The sequence below is a fragment of the Leguminivora glycinivorella genome, chromosome 9 (assembly GCF_023078275.1).
Source record: "Leguminivora glycinivorella isolate SPB_JAAS2020 chromosome 9, LegGlyc_1.1, whole genome shotgun sequence".
Classification (NCBI taxonomy): domain Eukaryota; kingdom Metazoa; phylum Arthropoda; class Insecta; order Lepidoptera; family Tortricidae; genus Leguminivora; species Leguminivora glycinivorella.
Window position 1 is genome coordinate 2,601,671 of NC_062979.1, and position 15,796 is coordinate 2,617,466.

The window sequence follows — 15,796 nt, forward strand, 5'->3', positions numbered from 1 at the left end:
TCAAAATTGTTTTATAGTAAAAAAGGAGATTAATGATATAAGAAAACTCTATTATATTCAAAAATTAATATTGAAATCCATTGTTGTTGTTAAACCGACTAAAGTCGGTGGAATGATCGACACTGCCAAAATGAAAAGTTCAAGCGCACTACATTATTCGATAATATACTTATATTATATGTAAAACGTTGTTACTGATATAATGTATAACATTTTAATCGATTCTATTTAAAGTAGCGAGTCTATAAATTGTAAATGAATAAAGCTGTGATCAAACAAGTGGCGAAAATATTAAACCAGTGGTAGAATTATTGAAACTTTTGTGTCAGACCTAGCTAACTGCAGCCTTTTGAGTAATACACATAAACTGATGCCTGTATTTCCAAGAAGGGTAGGCAGAGCACATGACACTGCTCAAATTTTAACGAAATTGTGATATACAAATATGCAATATTTTTTTTTTATTTCATATCGGTGTAGTTAGCTTATCAGACTTTAGTTATCTATTTTCTAGAATTTCTTGAACACTAAAGGAATGATAAATCATTTCGCTGACTGTTTGACTACAGCTTTAAGTTCCACCAGTTTGATCAGGCTATGTTCATATTTGTGTATTTTTATGTTATTGCACTTTGCTGCCTATCTTTGTCTAATTTAGTTGTACACACATCTTTCGACTGAGTCACACAAATGTGTACACAGCCTTACGTTACCAGTTTGACAATACCTTCTAGTAAAGACAGACTGCCATATTGATTTCTAGTTTATTATAAGTGTTAGTTAAGTATTGCCATATCACCGGGCGAGCGCCGACTCCTATACTCCTAGTTAGTTGTTTTAAGGAATATTATGGTCTGTAGAGTATTTTTTTATCATACGAATGTATTGAGTCTTCGAATACTATCTGTAGATTCTGGCAGGCAATCGTGGCAAATAAGAATATGCTGTGGCTTTTTAAAAATAAAAATGTCTTTCTAACACCATTTAATACCGTATGCGAGACTCCTTGGGTACTGAAACTTTGATAGGTATCAGTTGTTTTGTACAACGAAAAAACTTGCCATATTTTTTATATCTTGCCCATAGATATATATGCTCTGAGATCTTGCCACTACTCATGGTATTTTCTTGAGGCTTTCTTGTTTACTGGCCAAGGTATATAGGTATACTATTTTTCTGTTCGACAGAGCCGTGACACCGTAACTTCGTTTAGCATATCGGCCTGAAATTTGACGCCTTTCGGCCGGAGGACAGAAAAAAAGAGATTGTTGTTGTTGTTTGTCCTAAGGCGCCCATAGTGTGTAGGGCCTCGACAAGGTGCTTCCACGTTTTTCTATCTTGAGCCTTGGCCTCGTTCCAGCTCAGTCCAAATTCCATAGTACCTTACTGTATCTTAAGCTACTTTATACTGCCACGATTGTATGCCCAGTCTGTATCTTGCCTTGCCGTTATTTGAACTGTTGTTGAGGAGACTGGTGCTATCTGCTCCCGTGCTCCCGCGTCGCCCCTTGTTGATTTCATATTTGTTTGTTGAATCAAAAAGATCTTTGTGAAATTTTGTGAAATGAGCGTTCTACGCGACGCAAAACCACTTTTGTTTCGTTCTTCGCTAAGTTCACACCGATTTGGTAAGCAACGGAGTCTGAATCCATTATGAATCTAATAATGTCTCTACTATACTTTGTTTTGCCGATTTGGTGCAGATTAACTTAGACGACAGAACAGTTCAGAGCGAATATCGTTGCTACTTGCCTATCTTGTTATTGCCTTATCTAATTCAATGTTATTATAAATTTGTTCATTGAAATTCCTGTGATATATTAATCGTTCTGGGGCGCCGCGGGCTGATGCTCGGCGAAACTCCATTTTGCTGTGATTTGCTTTTAAAGTTCAAAACGACTCTTCAAAGTAGATAGTTGAAATTGTTAGTATACTTAAACATGACGCGGGGTGGAAATGACTCAGAACGATATCGACGAGCTTATCAAATTCTGTAGAATATAGACAATCGATTCCCATTAGGTACAAGATAAGACGAAATTACATAGGTACACGATAACAACTTAATATCCCATTCGGGCACAATAACACTTGCAAAAAGTATACCTATAAAAAAAACTATCCGGAAATGTTTAACCCATATTATATTATCGTCATCGAAAAGAAATCCTTTAGAAAGAGTCCATGTTTTCTATTGTAATGAATAATTATGGAATCCAAGTACAAACGAGTTGTTACACCCCGTGTGAGTAAGCGGCCGTTGGGCCGTCCCCGATGCCAAATAGCTTTAAGTAAAGCCAGTTTTCGTTGCGTTACCCCTATCAACTTAGGTCGTCCAGGATTTCTTCGTCTAAATGTTAATAAGACTTTTCACTTTAAGAAGAACAAATTCAGCCAGTTGCATGTCAGTAGGTAGTTTCGGTGTGCAATTCTACAATCCAACCAATCAGGTAGCAGTAGGTACTAATGACCTTCCCTTGGTACGTAAGAAAAGCATGTCATTAAATAAATATGCCAAGTTGATTTGGGAAGGGCAACGGATCGGCTAAGTAGCGAGTGTAGCCGAATATACTATACCGACTATGTTTAGTTTTAAGGAAAACGAAGCAATAAAGTGATATTTTTGTATACTGTTGTATCATTTCTGTAATCAGGATCCAGTAAAATATTTAGACCTCATGAACCCCCCATTCCTGAACATGCCATTTTGTTAAAAAAAATGTTTAATAGGAAACTGGTGTAGCTGAAACGCAGATTCTTGCTCTAATATTTTAATATAAATAAATGAGTCAAGCTTTCAGTTATGAGTCATTGGCGTTGGCGTGGTGGGCACAACAGCACTCGACCACTTTAGTGGCTCTTGGCGTTGAAAAGGTTAATGTAGCACAAAGCACACTGACATAGTAACTATAGACCATGTCATTCACTATGACGCGTGCCTTGGCTCGTATTTTTATATTACTAAAGGTAGAATTTGACAAATCCACGCGTCATCATTAGTGGCACAAACTACCGCGCCTACGTGTGGGACACCGAGCGATTGCGATAACCAGATAAAGCTGATAAGATATTCGTATTTTGAACACCGTATGTAGCACACGTGAAGCAAACGTCAGTGTCAGTGCACCGAGGAAACTCGAGTCTCATAACTTCTAGTCAAGCTACTGTCTTTTGTTTTGCAAACGGCAGTACAAAGAAGAGGCTCGAGTCTCATAACATCTAGTCAATCGCCGACAGTCTTTTGTTTTGGTGATCCTGTCTTGTGTATTTTTTTTTGTGATTGAGTGTGGTGTAGTGTAGTGAGAGAGCAAGCTATTGGATGGAATAGGAGTGAAGGAGAGGCGAGATGTGTATCGGCGCGAGAGCGGCGCACGCGCTGCAGCATGTAAACCTGCTGCTTGTGGTAAGCAAGTAAGTAGTGGCTTCATCTCAGAAGCTCACTACTCTATTACCAGTACCAACAGTAGTACACACTTTAAAGAACCATTAAAAGTAAATTTTATAATAAGTACGTACACAATAGTACATTACGATACAAGTGCGTAAAAAAGGAAGTTCGAAACGAGTGGCGATAAATTAAAACACGACCGAAGGGAGTGTTTTAAATCGACACGAGTTACGAATTTCCTTTTCGCACGCGTATCGTACGACGTTTTTCAGATGAGCCTCCGAAGTTTCGACCTGGCATATAATGAACCACTTCTCGAACTAGTGCGTAAAAAAACGACCATCTGTACTGAAAAATTCAATTCAGCATAGGTACGGTCAACCAAGAAAGTGGTTTACCACTTTTCGACTCTATTTGAAACGCATGAGGTCGAAAAGTGGTAAACCACTTTTTTGGCTGACTGTACTGATGCCAATGCATGTTGTTCCTTGAAGAAATTTCATAGTTGCTTACAAAGTCTTATCAGTGTCCGTCAAAACTCATGTAATCGATCTTATCGACATGTAAGATTTATCAAATGCAGTTCAATGCCGCCGAGTTCCAGTATCGTAGTCTCACAGATAACTAGATCTGCAAGAAGATTATAAAGTTTTTGGGACATCGCGAATCCTGAAAATAACATGTGATAAAATAATTTATGATTTTTAGGGTTCCGTAGTCAACTAGGAACCCTTATAGTTTCGCCATGTCTGTCTGTCCGTCCGTCCGTCCGTGGATAATCTCAGTATCCGTTAGCACTAGACAGCTGAAATTTGGCACCATTTCATATTTTCGGAAATAACTGCTCCTAAAGTAAAAAAAAATGTGTCCCCCCCCCCCTTTAACTTTTGAACCATAAGTTTAAAAAATATGAAAAAAATCACAAAAGTAGATCTTTATAAACACTTTCTAGGAAAATTATTTTCATCTTGATAGGTTGAACAGTTTTTGAATAAACTTTTTAACAAAAAATAAAACCGCCTTAAAAAATAAGCGCGTTACAAAACACGGAGAAACTAAAAAGCCAAAAATAATAAACCTTTGAATTCAGATTTCTTATCGGATTGCAATAAGCTAAACATCCAAATTATAAACAAATCAATTATTTTTGTAGTCGGTACCAGACCTGTTTGCCCCACCCAACCATACGCAGGCTGGCCCCGCCTTAAAAAATAATTGATTTGTTTAAAATTTGGATAATATTGTCTTCGGTTACCGCGATAGTTACTCATGAAATAAAACTATGGAAACGGATTAAATCGCGTATAATTAATTTAAAATACATCCCGACGTTTCGAACTCTTTACAGCGTTCGTGGTCAACGGGTGACTGAGGAAAAATTAAAATGTGCAAAAGCTACCCACTTACAAGAAATATTAACGAACCATGCCCACAAATAATATAGATTTCTAAGGCAGGTTCACACACTATTAATAAAGCTAGTTATACAATATTCAAAAAATTTAATAAAATTTAAAATTTAACTTTAATAGAGAGGATGGCTTTACTTTACCACCGGCTTGGGATCCAGTAGTACATCTGATAATGGAACAAGCACGACGAAGGCTGTGAGGCATTTGTGTTGTATGGTGTTGGACATTTGCAGTTTGTTTCTTTGTCAATTTTGTGTAGATTAATTGGTTAATTATTTTTTAACAGAGTAATGGTAAAATTTTTTGAATATTGTATAACTAGCTTTATTAATAGTGTGTGAACCTGCCTTAGAAATCTATATTATTTGTGGGCATGGTTCGTTAATATTTCTTGTAAGTGGGTAGCTTTTGCACATTTTAATTTTTCCTCAGTCACCCGTTGACCACGAACGCTGTAAAGAGTTCGAAACGTCGGGATGTATTTTAAATTCATTATACGCGATTTAATCCGTTTCCATAGTTTTATTTCATAAAATTTGGATGTTTAGCTTATTGCAATCCGATAAGAAATCTGAATTCAAAGGTTTTTTATTTTTGGCTTTTTAGTTTCTCCGTGTTTTGTAACGCGCTTATTTTTGAAGGCGGTTTTATTTTTTGTTAAAAAGTTTATTTATTTGTTGATTTTTAGTGGTTCCTAGTGATATTATATGTTTCAGGCCGAATATATGTACAGTAGTGAAAGAATTATCCTTTAACTCCTAACCATTGAGGAGTTGACCTTTCATCATCAGCTCAGCCACATAAAATAACTACCGTCAGGAGTAAATACTGGTGTACCTTTGAAAAATACACTAAAACATTACATGTGCCTATAACATTTGAAGAGTTCCCTCGATTTCTCCAAGATCCCATCATCAGACCCTGACTTGGTGCCAATGGGATCATCTCGGGGTTATGCCCGTTCGATCAAAAAAAAAATTTTGAAAATCGGTCCACGATTCTCGGAGATATCGAGTAACATACATACTAAAAAAAAACATTCAGTCGAATTGAGAACCTCCTCCTTTTTTGAAGTCGGTTAAAAAATACGGGTAACTACGGAACCCCACACTGAGCGTGGCCCGATACGCTCTGGGCCGGTTTTTTTAAATAATTTTTAAGTAGGTAAACTAGGCAGTCAAACAACTATAAAATAAAAAAATTAGGACATACGACATAAGATTATGATATAGATATATGTTTTATTGTATCATAATATCGTATATCTGATAAATTCTTGTGATTCTGAAGATTTAACGCATAGTATGTGTCACTAATTTTCGTTGGAAAACATACAACAATGGGAAATGGGACTATAATGTCTCCATTCCAGCGATGTATCAGCATACAGATAAATCTAAGTAACTGTCAGAGTTTCGTATTTGAAAAGGAACATAGCATACCTAGGTAAGTAGGTACATAGTTTTTAAAATGGTACAGTGGATGCACATAATAACCAACTCAAATGACATCTGAATACTTACCTACCTTTTTCCAGTTGTTCGCGGGCGCCGCTCTGTCCACGGGCGCTCGCCTCCGCTGGGACCCGACCCTCTACATTGCAATACGAGAACTCCTGCCGTTTGAGTACCGGCTGCTAGCCGGGGCGCTGCCGTCTGCAGGGGCAGCGTTACTGGCCGCGGCTCACCTTGCCATCGTGGCCTCACAACACAGACCAAAGAGGATCCTGCTTTACGCGGTAACTACTGCTACAAGATCATACGACATAGAACACTAGCTTCTGGAACCCCGACCCTCTATATCGCGGTACGAGAACTGCTTCCATTTGAGTACCGACTTCTGGCTAGACTGGATTGTGGCGTCTCAACACAGGTGTAAGCGATTTTTTAACCGTCGCCTCATATCTCAAGAAGGACGGTTATCAAGTCGTCTGTATGTTTTTATTTTTATTTTTTATGTTTGTTCCTCGATATCTCCGTCGTTCCTGGACCGATTTTGAAAATTTTTTTTTTGATTGAATGTATATACATACAGATTGGTCCCATTTTTCTCAGAACCCAGTTCTGATGATGGGATCCTGGAGAAATCGAGGGAACTCCTCAAATCTGAAAGGCATACATATGGTGATTTTTGTGTTAATAAAGGAACAGCATGCATTTAGGTACGGAACAGTGACATTTGGTGCAGTGGAACTGCTGATGATGGCCAGAACGGAACTCTTCAAATCTGAACGGCACGCTTATAGTGACTTGGGTATTTTTATACGAACAGCATGCACTTTCGTACAGAACAGTGACATTTGGTGCAGTGGAATTTCTGATGATGGTCAGAACCGAACTCCTCAAATCTGAACGGCACGCTTATAGTGACTTTGGTATTTTTATAAGAACAGCATGCACTTTCGTCCAGAACAGTGACATTTGGTGCAGTGGAACTGCTGATGATGGCCAGAACCAAACTCCTCAAATCTGAACGGCACGCTTATAGTGACTTTGCCATTTTTATAAGAACAGCATGCACTTTCGTCCAGAATAGTGACATTTGGTGCAGTGGAATTTCTGATGATGGTCAGAACCGAACTCCTCAAATCTGAACGGCACGCTTATAGTGACTTTGGTATTTTTATAAGAACATCATGCACTTTCGTTCAGAACAGTGACATTTGGTGCAGTGGAACTGCTGATGATGGCCAGAACCAAACTCCTCAAATCTGAACGGCACACTCATAGTGACTTTGGTATTTTTGTAAGAAAAGCATGCATTTAAGTTCAGAACAGTGACATTTATTTAGTTATGTTTGTTAAGCATATGTTTTGAAGTCAAAGTTTGTCAAGCTTCGATTTCTTATAATATAATCGGATTCATGAGGAATTGAGGAAACTCCTCAAACCTTAACGTTATACGTATATTCATTTGTGTTTCCATCTAATAATTAAAGCATTAAAAGCAGTTTTAAAAAATACTTACACATTTCTACATAATCCAACATTCGCAAGTAGCTTTCACCAGAACCCGAAACGCGACGGTTTTTTTTTTCTTAATTTACTTTATGTATACGGTGACTGCTTAGTGATGTAGACTGGTCTGATAAAACCAATACCCCTCTAAGCTCGGTGAAGGAGTACGTGATTTTTCGTAGAATTTGTATATTTTTTATCAATGTACGATTACAGGTAACTTTATCTATTAATGACCATTGACCACCATACCCTACTCCATAAGTACCTACACTACTTATACATGAAACGTTATTTGCAGTACGCAGTTGTAATGTCGCTCGGCATGGCACTGGAGATAGCGCTCGGCATCTGGGTGTACTCCCGCATAACGGACTTCTTGAATTCCCCTGAGTTCGAGGAGTTGGAGCACATCTTAGCCACGAGGGAGCACCTGCAACCGCTGCTGCAGCATCTGTCGCGGTGGCACCAGATACCCGAGCACCTTAGTGCGCTTGTCAAGGTATATTCTTAACAGACATAGAGCCTATTTGTTCACAATGAAGCTTATATAAATACTTGTTCCTCGTACGTTGATAATAAAGACACTGAGATACCGTGAACTTTCTTCTTTCTTGAATAATCCTGACGTAAGGTCCTCCCGGCTGTGGAAACTTGAGAAACGCAATCCCAATGGAAACAAGTTTCCCGATTTTAATAGATGTCTGGTGCATAACGATGATGTGTGTGTCAAATGTGGTTCAGGGTCCCTAGTCTCTAACAAAGCGAGTTTATACTGCTGAAGATGACCTTATGACACACTTACCCGTGTTGACCTTACTAATTTTCTTTTACAAATAAGTTGGCTTTATCTATCACCGAAGCAGTTTGTACAAACATTTTGAAAGATTATAAGTAGTTGGTATTATTCCGACATATTAGTTACCTTATCTGGTTACTTGCAGGAGGCAGAAGCTGACGCCCCCTGGAACGGCTACGTAGCCGCTGCAGGCCTGGCAGCGCTCTTCATCCTTCAGCTCCTCGGCGTGGTCTTTGCTATAATGGCTGCGCGCGCGACGGCGAAGGCCAAGACGAAACGGGTGCATGTAAACGGCGGACTGTCGGCCAGTCGAGTGTCACTGGTAGATTCTATCAGGTGAGTTTAAAGGGTTGCAAATGCAGTTATAAGTAACTATTAGCGCAAATGTCAGCCTGTCGCATGTTGCTTGTATCGTATTCTATCAGATGGGTTTGATTGAGGTTGAGGTTCCATTTGCAATTATTTACGCCGGTTTTCACACCAACTCGGATTAGCATGCCACTCTGATGGAGGCGATGGATGATGTCCTATGCAAGATGTTTAAATAAAGACACAGCTAAGTTGATAGCGATTTTCAAATTCCCTTCCAACTTCTTTGAAATTATGGCGTTTGTTTAACATTTGTGCTGGCTTGCCTATCAAAAATTGCCAATTTAGCTTATTCTGACTAGCGTATCCCAGTGTGAAGACTGGCTTGCTTCCGCTTCAGCACAGACAATGCAACTGACACAGTTGTCTGTGTGCAGGTACGGCGGCCGCCTCGCGGCTGAGCATTGCAAGCTGGTAATAGTTTGACTCTCTGAACAGAAGCAAGCTGAGCGACTCAAGCAAAACTAGCTGTAATTGATGCCTACATTTTACGCGACTGCTTGAAACGTTACGCATATTACGCGGTTGATACTGATACCGATTGGCACGGAGTTCCGGTGTGTAACCGTGACTTTTACTTTTGCCGCCATGTCCTACTAGTTGCCAAATTATATTGTAACAAACATCAGTGCGGCTCCATATCGAGTGTGAAAACCTCTTCATGCTTCGTACAGTATGGCCACTCCCGCTGCCCGCCTCTTGGTTACCTCACAATTACCACCTGTCAAAAAGTCGACCTGTCATATCTCACTCATACAAGTATGGTACACGTTCACCTACATGAGCATAGACTGTGCGTAGGAACGCGCCTCTTTCACATATTTGATCGCCATTGTCCGACGTGTGCTTTCGCTTTAACAACACAGACCGTTGTCTGTAGGTACGGCGGCCGCCTCGCGGCTGAGCATTGCAAGCTGGTAATAGTTTGGCTCTCTCTGGACAGAAGCAGCCTCAGCGGCCGGAGCAACGGGACCCCGCAGACCCCAGCGAGTGTGAGGAGTTTCCGGAGCGGACGGAGCGAGTATGCGCCGCTGAAGGCGAAGTATAAGAACGGGATTCTTGTACCGGTGTGAGTGTTGCAAGATCGACTGATTAAGACTTAGGGCTAATTGCATCAACAGTTAACAGATACATCAGGGCACTTTCAGAAATTGGGACCCAAAATGTGTGACAGTTGTTAACAAACAGTAATTAACTCGACGTCAGTTTTGTGACAATTAAAACTTAAATGTAACGTTATAAATGTAGATTATTGCTTATAGTTTATGTAACTAACACAAAAGTAATATTTTTATTGAAATTTCATGCTTAATTGTCGTCACAAACTGACATCGAGTTAATTTTTGTTAACAACTTTCACTAATTTTGGGTGCCAATTTTTGAAAATGCCCATCAACGTTACACAGCAGAAGTCTAGGCTCTAGGCTAGGTATATTAAAAATCGCTAAATTCAGTAAGGGACGGTTTGGTGCAACCGACCCTTAATATAAGATTTTGTATTGTATATACTGTAAATGTATTTTTTCCCCTCACTAGCTCGGAAACACGTGTTTTGTCCTTTAATACCAGCGGGTAAAAACGCATTTTATCCACTAGTGGGTAAAGTAATTTGACCTTGAATAAAGTCAAATTAACTGCTTTAAAATTGATAAAAGTAGGTGAATCTAGTAATAAAGATGATTTACCACCTATGGAACTAGTGGAAGCAGTGATAAACGCATTTTTTGCGTTTTAGTTTCCTCGCTATAGTGAGGAGAAAAGTTTTGTGTTACACTCGGGTGCAAATGTATTTTACTTCTCGTGTGTTAAAAAACTCGCAAGTTCAGGATTCTATTCTAGAACCACTCGCTTCGCTCGTGGTTCAACTATAGAATCCTTTCACTTGCTCGTTTATCAATTCCACACTCGGCGTTAAAATACAACTTTGCCCCCTTGTATAACAAATAACTATTATAATACTACTTAAATAGACCATAGGTCTTAGAATACCTAGATTACATACCTTCTTAAATATAGCAGTGCAGTGCACGGAATCTAGCCGCCGCGAACACTCATGCCTGATGACGGGTCTCCAAAATGCCTCGAAACATGTCACTCAACGCTATCTTAACGTGAGTACAACCGTATATTTAAATTTTTGAATATGTCTCACGAAAGTTTACGTCTATAGATTAAATACAACAAACAGGGTGGCTAGCCGAATGGCACAATCGCTCACGAAACGCTCACGAAACGAAGCGCTAGTAGATATCTATCTCTATCGCGCTTGCGTATTGGCGCGACAGAGCCAGCGGCGTATCGCTTTCGTTTGGCGTCGGAGAAATGCCATTCGGCTACGGGGCCAGGTCAGTTAATATACCTGTAAGTCACTCGTGTCCTAAATATAATATTGTTCTCTAAATGATGAATGTTGAGAATGTTAGTGTTATGACTATTTGTAAGAATTTTATTTATTCTACTTAAATGTGCATTAAAATATGTTTCTACAAATAATCTATATAATTTTATTATACTAAGATCCATAATACTAAAGAAGGATTGGATAAGAGGGTAACCAGACCAAAAACGCAAGTCAATAGTTCAACATTTAATCGTTACACGTTTTGAAATTGAAAGTCGTTCGCCAGCGCGATCCGTACGTTATCTTACCCTGAACAGATCAGACGGGCCGGATCCGTCCCGGATGGAGCAGGGCGCAGCGCGGCAGACGGAGAGAAAGTGCAAAAATATAACTCGTGCCCACCTCCTCAATAAGCAAATATCGTTGTCGTCGGGCCAGAAAACGGACACGCCATAATAAAGGGGTAACAATGAAAAATCCTTTGAAACATACAACTGTTAACATGTAAAATAAATTTGTTAATCGTGCGACAAAGTCAGTTTCTGGCGATCATGTAAAAATATTTTTTAACAATAGTTTTTTACCATGTAGTGTCCTCTTACGGCTAAGTTGGAGTGGCAATGTATGGAAGCGCCATATTTGACGTCGCGTTTGGCATGAACTCACCGTGAACGGACTCTACTTAATAATACACTCGCTCGATTTCTGGTACTCCAACAGCGATATTTGTCAATAAGAATATCTTTACAACAAATCTACATTGTATACATATAGCTATAATATAGTTATATAATATGAATATCTGCTACATTATCAACAAAATACGGATCACGGATCGGATTTCCCTCCGTGAGCCGGTCTACATCACACCATGATATGACACCGTGACAGTACGGGTATAGCGTAAGTCAGGGGTCTCCAAACTCTGACCAGGGCCGGATCCGGCACAGAATCTAACCATCATGGCTAGAAAATATCGCCGAATTAGTGGCTCTCTGGTCAAAAAGGTTGGAGACCCCTGGCGTAATATAAGTTCACAATACACCGGTACAAAAGAAACGAGACGTAGCAACAGCGAACACCGCGAACACAATGTAACGTTTGTGGGGTACTTGCCATTATGTTCTACAGCTGATGATGCTTAATGCTTATACTTACATAAATCAAGTTTTAATGACACGTTTAGTGGTAGATCTTGTCTTTATCGAAAAAGTAGTCAATCCGGCCTGTGTGCGTAGCCGAATGCACAAACGCTTCACGAAATGCTCACGAATCGTGAGCAAATCGTGAAGAGTTGTATTGATAACACCATCAATTTATTTCGTGTTGTAAAAAAAGTTTGATATTTACGGCATTCCATGAGAGGCTCAAAAAATACTTCTGGAAACGCTAAAGCGATTTTATGTATGACAATATTTCATTTCTTGCCTAACAAATTGGCAGTATATGAGCTTTAAGGATTTTTTGAAGTAGCTGCCATGCAAAAAAGCATTTCAGTAGAATGCACCTAGAACAATTATAGCAAGTACCCTTATAGTGGCCGGCCACCGGCCGCGGGCGAGACGCTGCTACAGCGATATTCGTCGACCCTTAACCTACTTACACTAAAGCCCCTCCACACTTAGTGCGCGAAACCTTTACACACGAATTTGGATTAATTTCTCCCATTAACCCCGATTTGTTCCCTAACTTTTAACCAACCAAAAAGAGCGTGGAGAATCTTTTCAGTTTACGATTCGTGTTTATTTACCTCTATATCTTTTGGGTTCACACAGCAAGTTTGGCGCGGGCATAATAATACGTGGCGGCTGACCATCAACAAGAAATTAGCATATAAAATCACTGGAGCCAGGGAAATGACATTGATTCACAGCACAGACGTCTTATCTTCTCGTTCTTCGCGGTAATTCCGAAGTAACTGTACTCTATAGTCTGAATCACCAAGTAAGAAATCCTTCATCATTCAAGGTCAAATTACATTGCACTTAACTATTGTTCTTAGTGTAACCTCCATTGTTTTTATAAGCTTCTTGCATATGAATCTTAAATATCAACCGCCTATTAATAATACTTAGTACCGAAGCTACGAAGAACCTGGGTTCTCGAAGGATTGTGTAGTGTTGGTAAAGACTCGAGTCTTTGGACTAGCTTAAAATTTTACTAGAAAAGCCAAATCATTATACAAAATAAATCGCGAAGTCTTTCAAAAGCGATAATTTCCATGTACCTAACACATATTTACATCAAAACATCAAATAACAAGGTTTTTAGAAGTCGCGTCGAATTCCATAAAGGATTCGCGACCCGCGACTTCAAGTTCTAAGAAATAATTAAAGCTTAGATTGTCCTTCCGCGAACGCTCTGGTTTTCTTAAGGAACTACATATTCCATACATAAATAAAAGTATAGGTAACCTTTTAACATCTGGCGAGCTGTTTAGTTGTTTCTTGCGACGTGGTATAAAAATGTCGTAACTCTGTGCCTAAAACATTTTGCAATAAGAATAGTTAAAATACAAAAGAACAGTATTTTTTTTGCCTCGGATACAATATTTCTTCTTTTTCTTCTACTTCGCCGGGTACAACATGTGTTTATGAATGTCCTATAAAGGTATCAGTGCCTCATACAACTTACTTAATTCAGGAATTTCAGGTTCCTAAATCGTAAAGGTGAAACTGCATTTAGAAAGATTCTGACTGCACTTTTTTCTAAAGATCGAGTCTAAAGATTCCTTATATTGGATACAGTTTTCAACTGAATTACGTAAGGCGTATGAAGCGTTGTAAGACTCGATTCCATACGAACTGTTTGAGCTACAAAATAGTCAGCGGCCGTGGAGTCGCCGTCTCTTGTGTAGTTTACCTGTAGCCGCCCGCCGCCTCCTGCAGGAAGGGGTTGGCGGGGCGCGGCGCGGGCGCTTGTCCCGGCACGCCGAGGCTGGCTTCGCCGGCGTAGTTCTGCTAATAAATATACGATGGAGTAAGTTTCTAACTTTTTATTATAGCATATTATCAGCAAGCAAGCAATCTGACAAGTAACGTACAGGAGGAGCAGTAAGGGTCCAACAACACTCCCCTGACGTACGCCATATGAGATATAGCCACAACTAAATTAATGTATCCTTACTAATTGTATTGAGAGTTTAATTTATTTAGGTGCATAGTTTTAGAGTATGTGGAGGCTTCAAATGTCGTTACTGGGGAGTTCTTCTAACAGAACTCGGTGGTAAAATGTGTCATAAGCTTTGAACACATCAAAGAGCACATGGGTAATATGCTCCGATCCATCCAGTCATTATTTTTAATTTAATGGATATTTTGTAGCAACTATTATACTTTTAGTAATCGAATAGGGAATTGACTTAGTAGATAACCCGGCAGACCACATAAGGCGATGGCGGTTTTCCAGACATAGCACTAAACAGTAACAAAAAAGAGGCGGGAATCCTTTTTCCAGCAGTGGTATACAGTAGGCTCTGAATGCGAAAGAACAATAGGATAATAGACTATACCTGCGTAGCGCCGTAGGAATCATGGTGGCCGAGGTCGGAGAGGCGAGTAGAGGAGAACGCACGCAGGATGGGGCTTAAAAAGGGCTTCCTCGTCCATATTCTTCCACGTTGTTAATGTGTGTGTTAGTGTGTCACTTACTGTAGCGCCGTAAGAATCATGGTGGCCGAGGTCGGAGAGGCGAGTAGAGGAGAGCGCGCGCGGGATGGGGCATGGGGCTGGAAGGAGCTTCTTCGTCACAGAACTTAATTTAGATAGAAGAAACAAATTCATATATTTGTATAGGGGCCGAGCGTGTCAAATTTTGTACTGAAGTTGATTCTTGCCTGTAATTTTAAATATGTCTCAGGCTCTTGATTGTTCATAATTTTTGTGTTGTTGCAATTGAATATCACGTAACGAGGCATTTTTTATGTTTTGGTTGACTTCAACTTACAAAAATTGACGCCCGAAAGGTGCAAGCTGCGAGTAAAGACGGACAACTCAGTGGATTTCACTGAGATCATTTGACACGCTAAGTAGATACGTTTGCTTGATCTATGGTATATATGACATCTGTGTTCTTCGTCCATATTCTTCCACGTTGTTACTGTGTGTGTTAGTGTGTCACTTACTGTAGCGCCGTAGGAGTCATGGTGGCCGAGGTCGGAGAGGCGAGTCGAGGAGATCTTTTCCGCTTCCAAGGTAATTTAGAATAATATAATATGCATAGTAGTGTGACTACTTGAAAAAATAACAAATAAAAAAAAATATTTTTTCAAATAATTTGATTTGTACCCTAGTTGTGAATAAATACAATTAAATTTCATTTTCAAAAGCTCTTGTAAGGAAGGATAAAGAGGACCAATTGGATCGCTCCTTAGATTTGAAACTATGAAACACTATGAAAGCTAGACTAAAGATGAACCAAGTTAATGTATATATTTAATTATTTAACCATTAGTATACAGGACACCAAAGTCACAGTCAACTCCTCAATGTAAATCAATAAGCTAATGAAGATTACTGCGATTATTGGGAA

General features: G+C 39.5%; 1 protein-coding gene and 1 long non-coding RNA gene across 3 annotated transcripts; one reads left to right on the forward strand and one right to left on the reverse strand.

Annotated features, from left to right (window-relative positions):
• The first annotated feature begins 3,074 nt into the window (after nt 1–3,074).
• LOC125229539 lies at nt 3,075–10,190 on the forward strand. 2 transcript variants are annotated; one of them, XM_048134402.1, is made up of 5 exons: nt 3,075–3,403; nt 6,338–6,538; nt 8,059–8,259; nt 8,702–8,892; nt 9,806–10,190. In XM_048134402.1, the coding sequence occupies exons 1-5, from the start codon at nt 3,347–3,349 to the stop codon at nt 9,996–9,998; spliced, it is 843 nt and encodes a 280-aa protein (XP_047990359.1). In that variant the 5' UTR covers nt 3,075–3,346; the 3' UTR covers nt 9,999–10,190. The 2 variants fall into 2 exon arrangements, with proteins under 2 accessions (XP_047990359.1, XP_047990360.1); XM_048134403.1 differs by having other exon boundaries at nt 3,078–3,403; nt 9,869–10,188.
• A 1,307-nt stretch (nt 10,191–11,497) lies between these two features.
• On the reverse strand, nt 11,498–15,442 carry LOC125229387. Its single transcript, XR_007177397.1, has 2 exons — nt 15,390–15,442; nt 11,498–14,226 (listed from the first exon to the last, which is right to left on the reverse strand). It is a non-coding gene; the product is annotated as an uncharacterized LOC125229387 (long non-coding RNA).
• Nucleotides 15,443–15,796: the final 354 nt, after the last annotated feature.